Source organism: Elaeis guineensis, chromosome 5, assembly GCF_000442705.2.
Source record: "Elaeis guineensis isolate ETL-2024a chromosome 5, EG11, whole genome shotgun sequence".
Classification (NCBI taxonomy): Eukaryota; Viridiplantae; Streptophyta; class Magnoliopsida; order Arecales; family Arecaceae; genus Elaeis; species Elaeis guineensis.
This window is the reverse complement of record NC_025997.2, coordinates 16,702,166-16,708,806: the sequence shown is the minus strand read 5'-3', so window position 1 is coordinate 16,708,806 and position 6,641 is coordinate 16,702,166. Positions and strand designations below refer to the sequence as shown.

At 43.1% G+C, this 6,641-nt stretch overlaps 2 protein-coding genes across 2 annotated transcripts in view; one reads left to right on the top strand and one right to left on the bottom strand.

The window, feature by feature from the left end:
• The first annotated feature begins 273 nt into the window (after positions 1–273).
• On the top strand, positions 274–1,518 carry LOC105045032 (nicotianamine synthase 3). Its single transcript, XM_010923193.4, has one exon. It carries the CDS (start codon positions 368–370, stop codon positions 1,313–1,315), a length of 948 nt encoding a protein of 315 aa, XP_010921495.1. The 5' UTR covers positions 274–367; the 3' UTR covers positions 1,316–1,518.
• A 3,160-nt stretch (positions 1,519–4,678) lies between these two features.
• The window catches only part of LOC105045031 (homeobox protein knotted-1-like 1), a 13,593-nt gene continuing 11,630 nt past the window's right edge, over positions 4,679–6,641 (bottom strand). Inside the window, 2 exon segments of the mRNA NM_001303569.1 lie at positions 4,679–5,105; positions 5,242–5,489. Coding sequence (NP_001290498.1) covers positions 4,917–5,105; positions 5,242–5,489 — 437 coding nt within the window. The 3' untranslated portion in view covers positions 4,679–4,916.

The following is a 6,641-nucleotide window of genomic DNA, read 5'->3' as shown; positions in this document are numbered from 1 at the left end:
CGGGGCACGAGAATCCAATTATAAACCTCCATTAAATTCTATAATTAGCTTAAATTATGATTACCAACAGATCGGACGGCCCCGCACAATCTGATCACCCACATAAACGGCCACAGTTTCACAATTTTATCTTCCATCGTTAACTGTTAATTAAAAATGGTCGGCTTTTAGATGCGACGCAATCACAAACCAAGGGGCCATCAACAGCCATCACTTTCCAATCGTGTCCATGCACCACCCCTTGGGGCCCACCCTCCGCTGCTGATATATGCACACCATCACCCCTTCAACCATTGCGCGGGGGGCGTGTGTGTGCCTCGAGGACCTTTCTCTCAGATTGCCTCCTCTTTCACTCTTTGGGCACGCCATGGGAGTCCAAGAAGAGAAGCTAGTTGAGAAAATCTCAGAGATCTATGACCGCATCTCAAAACTCCCAAGCCTTAGCCCATCCAAGGAAGTGAACTCCCTCTTCACCGAGCTAGTTCTCACATGCATCCCTCCAAGCACCATAGATGTTTCCAAGCTTGGGAAAGGAGTCCAGGAGATGAGATCCAAGCTCATCCAACTGTGTGGCCAGGCCGAAGGCCTCTTGGAAAGCCACTACTCCGACATTCTAGCGAACACCTACGACAACCCCGTCGCGCATTTGAACCTCTTCCCCTACTACTCCAACTATCTCCAGCTGAACCTACTGGAGCACACCTTGTTAGACCGGCACCTCTCGAGCCCACCGACCCGGGTGGCCTTCGTGGGCTCGGGGCCTCTGCCCCTGAGCTCGCTGGTGCTGGCCGCGCGGCACATGAGGGGCGCCCGGTTCCATAACTATGACCTGGACCCGAGCGCGACCGCGCGGGCGCGGCGCCTGGCGCGCGCCGACCCGGACCTGGGGGCGCGCGTGGCCTTCCACACCGCCGACCTCTTCGGCCTCGCCCGCGAGCTCGCGGGCCACGACGTGGTCTTCCTGGCCGCGCTCGTCGGTGTCGAGCGCGAGGAGAAGCTCCGGGCCGTCGAACACCTGGCGCGGCACATGGCGCCCGGTGCTCACCTCGTCGTCCGGAGCGCCCACGGGGCCCGGGCCTTCCTCTACCCCGTGGTGGAGCCCGGAGATCTCAAGGGGTTTGAGGTGCTGGAGGTCTACCACCCCAGTGATGAGGTGATAAACTCGGTGATCATAGCCAGGAAGCCGCCGCATATTGGGATAGGGACGGGGGCCGTGATGAGGACTTGCAAGTGCTGTGAGATGATGCAAGGGATCCATCACTTGGGGCATGTGGCCATGATTGAAGAGATGGCACTGGAGGAGCTGCCCTCGTGAGAATGGGAGATTAGTTTCTCTTGGATGGCTAGGTTGATGTTATGGTTATTATGTCTTTCTTCTAACTGTTGCTTTTAATAATGTGCTCATGATGCATGATGTGTGGGTTACCATAATTTGTGTTTTGGCTTTCAAATATGTACTAGTAAGTGGGAGGCGACATTGTTGTCTTTCAGTTGGAAGCACAGTTTATTTCGTTCTAATCATGAATTTTATCCACATTGGAGTTTGGACTATGTCAGTTGGTCTCACATACCTTCTTCAGATTTTTCTTTTGAAGTTCGGATCCTCTCAATTTCGAGAGCCAATTTGAGAGTTAGATTCTATTGGGCTCATATTATACACGGACAGCAGCCTCTAGAATATATGAAGGTCAGTGCATCCCAACTACTATTGCGAAAAACATGAACAAAGCCGTGATTGTGGAACTGAAAGTCTCAAATTCACGTACCAAACTTGAAAGGATCTGAACTGTTTTTTCATACAAGAAGCGGAGCCTTGCAAGCATTTTGCATGCTTGAATGCCCCTACCAAATGTTCTGAAAACAAAGATGAGAAAGCAAGAAGCAGATATGACTATGTTGATAGTGACATTTTCCTCATCTTCTATCGAACCGTATATTTTACATATTTGTTTCAGATGAACTATATTGTCCATGATTTAAATCTGTGTATTGTTATGATTAATATTAGTTTTGTTCAAGCCGCATCCATCTTGCCATATACTAAAATTTTTGTAGCTAAATTTGTTATTCTTCGAAGAGCCATCATGTCTTCTCTATCCATATTGTACCATATAAGTGTTTTTATTTTCTGAGAAAAGTGTTTTACAGTATAAGTTTCTAGAGACCATAGAAAGAAATGGTTTGCCAATGCATTGCATTTATTTAATTCATATCGCTTACTTGTTCACCCGGATTTAAATATTAATAGTTGCATGTTATACTTAATACTAGTTTTTTTTTTTTTTTGTTCCCTACTAGGAGGGGCTAAACCCCATCTTTTTCTACGTCCACCTTAGCTTTGGAGGGTTGATTTCTACCAAAATTGAACCTCGGATTGCTTGCTCAAATAGCAAAGGCGATACCATCCACGCAAGTGCCCGGAGGTTATCCTATCTAGAAGTTGTACAAATATTTTAGTTTTACCCAAAAGCAACAAGTTAATCTTCAAGTTTTATACATTGCGTTATATAAATTAATGAGTACTAATGAACGAAAGAAGAAATGATTCATCAGCACATCTTGTCCTGTTCAATATATATATATGTTTTCACAATTTCCTGCAACTTCCGTCCAAGCTTTTCCTGCTTGTTGCTCACAGTCAATGGTGGCGATGCAACACTGATCAACCGTACTCTTTACATAGAGATTGTTACGAAGTTCTTGTCTTAAACGCAGCGTATCAGATGATTGCTTGATACAATCTATAGTGTGAATTAACAATAGATCTTTTGTTGGCATTGAGTTCTCTAATAAGATTTTTAGTTGAACAACTGTAGAACGAATTGAAGCATATAATTCACTCTCATTTCCAAGTTCCTTTTCCTTGTTGCCGCTGTGCGATTATGTCAACATAAAGTGCAAAGCGTGTGGCTTTTCTCGTTCTTGCCCTCCCCGAGATAATATATTTACAACTTTTAAACGCAAGACTCTCCTTTGGACGTTCGCCGGCCAACAAATCCACGGGCTCTTCTCCCTTTGGAATAGTTTTTGTTATCAAGGCACGAAGTCATGACACCGCCCTCTGACACATGACACTTGACCCTGACAGCCTTGTCTTGGTCCAGTGGCCTTCATACATCGACACAGCCTGGATTGCTTCTTTCTCGGCAGAGAAAGAAGCTTAATTGGAGGAGTGAAGAACTAGAACAAGAGAATTATTCTACACCAATCAATCAGAAGTTTTTATTATAATTCTTGCCCATTGCATGCTCCAAATCTTTGTCAGCCAAAGGAAGATGAACAAAGACAAAACAAAACAAAAACAAAAAAGATCCATCAAACGAGGATCTCATCACTTTTTCTTGCATTCCAAAACATCCATATTAAGCACTAGATCTTTTCCTGATACACCCAGATCAAAAGTATATATACATATATTTTTTTTAATACATCACAAAGTCACAACCAAGACCGGCAGATCCGGACGTTACCCACCTTATGTGTGGCAAAATAATCCAAAATTTCCTTGAACATAACGCAACTTTTCCCTTTTTTTTCTCATTTTTTAACTTAGTTGCCGGGAATGGCAATTAATCACCATACTTTCTTGATCGCAAATTCAAAAACCTAGGGATTGTTTCTCAAAATTTATGTACAATTATTAATAGTATTACTACAGCCAATTTATATGCTCCTGTTGTATCATACATGCTGTTGTTCAAGATTGACTTTGACAAATACATTCACAAAACACTTGTTTATATCCGATAAGCCCTTCAAAACCTCTTATAAGGCTTTCGCTAGGGGAGAGTCATCCATGGTCAGCAACTTGATTAAATTTCCCCACAAAGGATGCACCCGTTACCACCAAGTGTGAAAACCAAGGGTTACAAGAATCTAGTTTCCGATAAGAATTAGCTCACGCAACCCTCCACGTCCCGCGGCGAGTAAAAAAACATGACGGCGGACCCCAGAAATAGTGGCTTTGACCTATATTTTTCTAAGACACCATTAGAATTTGTCACCAGGCGCTACTAAAGAACGGTGCTCTTATAGTTTAATTTATCGCCAAGTGCTAATTTAGATACGGCTATCTTTGAGATGCGACGCAAGCGGAAAACAAACAAGGCCAGGACACGAATCGCCGCAGCTAGCTGGGAGCCATCCTCGTCCCTCCAGCCCGTCCATTAGCCACAGGCTCACACCAACAGCACATAATACTCCATTACCCCTTCAACCTTTCCAAGGGACGTGCTTAAAGTTGGCTAGCGAGGAGGCACCTAACTTGCCACAGGCATTAGCAACCAAGAAGACGAGATGCTTGTCCAAAGATTCTCAAAGATCGATAGAGAACCTCCAAACCTTAGACCCAGGATGTGAATTAGATCTGTCAGTAAATTATGGGGCTCTCAGCGTCATTGGGTTTCCCAACCCAGGCTTAGATGATCACCAGCCTACACATGAAGATATAAAGATACACTTACCTGGTGAGACACCGCATATCAACTCTAGACCTTATCTTTATGCTACGGAGCACATCGAAGAAGACACAACCATAGGCTAAAACATACACTAAAATCACAGTTATCAACTACACAGTTCATCAGTTCGGAGAGAGACTCAACCGAGTTTTTCTTGCCCATGAACACAAGAAGAATTTAATCTACTCCCAGCCATTAGGAGATGGCAAACAACCAAGTGCAATACATATGATGAAGTCATTACCAAGATGAACCATAATCAAACAGATACAAACCAAAGTCTGGCTCATCAAGTTGACGACCAAACCAAAACCATGATACCCTATTTGTCGACAATGACATAACTAGATACGGTCGATCGAACACCATATTCACATGAGCATCAAAATGAGAGATTAATTATCCAAAAACAAAGCATCATGGTTGGCAGAAAAGATGGTGCTTACCATTTGTCCATCACGGACCAACAGTGCCTGTATCGAAGTACAGCATGGTTCCGCTGGATCCACCGCTGACACCCTCCATGAGGGCGAACCGCATATCCTCCGAGGGCTTCCAGTGCCTCTTCCTCTGGTTTATGAACCAATTGTTAATTTGCTTCTGGTCAAGCCCTGTCATCTCAGCTAGCTTAGCCTTCTCCTCTTCCTGAAGAAGTCATCGCAAAGAAATTACCACCAATTAATCAACCATTAATTCACGCGTTGCCTTCAACTTTCATTCAAACCGATGTCCGACAGAAGATAGGCTCTAGAAGAAGAAGATCTGGGTAACAAGAAATTACCGTGGGATAGGGCCACCTGTAATGGGTATGCCACCAATCAAGCAGTGTCAACCTTGCATCCTTGGGTAGCTTTCCCTTCTTCCTCTTCTTCAAGAATTCCTTTCTGAGATTGCTCAGGTAGCCACTGTACTTCTTAAGAAGCATTTCCTTCAGTTCATGGTCAGCGAGGCGCGAACCAGATTCCTGGCATTCTGATGCATCCACATCACCACAGCTAAGCTCCTCTTCAGAGGACCCAACCACTTCATCTGACAAGAGACACTGAAAAGCGTCAAAACGATGGAAAGACCAACCAAATTAATCTTTGAAACTAAATAAAAATGGCACTTCTGTTTCATTGATCAGAAGTTGAAGCAATCAGGAACATTACTACAGTGCTAATAGTCCATCCAAACAAACCCCTACCAAAAAGGTATTAAATCACAGCAGCAGCAATCAGGAACAGGATATTACCAGAGTCCTACATATGATCCTACATCACTTTCACAAACATATTCTTCCAAATAACTTCAACAGAATCGACTAACACTTATTTATGGCATCTGCCATCAACAAATATGCTGCTAGTCATCATGCTGAAGCAGTGAAACCAACAACACGTGTATATATACAAAAGGTAAGTGATTCAGAGAACTGAAAAACATTTAATAATTCGAATTGGAATCATTATAATGCATAAGCACCAACAGAATTCTTCACACCCTCACCCGCTAAATGTTGTTTACGAAATGCTTGCATTAAACTGGAGTTCTTTTCACAGGCATTCTTCTGGTAAAGGGCAGAAAAAACAACGTATCTTTTGGGTGGATCCTTTATGCAGCCACAATGTTTTGCTTGAGAATTCGCTTTGCCCTCTCATTTTATTTTCAAGCTAGTTTCATAGTGAGTGGATTTTCTAAATACAAATCCTCCATCATCCAACGCTACATTGAGCTACAAAGGTATCTAGTATTGGCAATTAGGAACACCCAAACCCTGCAACTGTTCATACTAACCAAGCAATGCAACAGAAAGCTTATATTTTCTTCCCGCCATCCCATTGTACCACAGCACCAAGGGGGGAAAAAAATGAGGACTTCAGCAACATTATAGGAAAAGGCACATCATGTATTTCTTCCATCCGGAAGATTGATGCATTACAGTCCTGAATTACTTAACAACAAAAAGAATAGCAACCATAACAATAAAAGCAACAACATAACGACCATCACATTCTGGCAGTCAAACACCAAATAAAAACTACGCAAACATCTGTGAACACAACAAAGATCTGGCCGAAAAAATTTCATCATCCTATGCAGGTGTAATGTAAATGAGTGCAATGAATTATTGTAGGAATTAAGTTATATTTAAACCAGAAAAAATGTCTACATTTCAAATTAGCCAAATAAATTCATGGA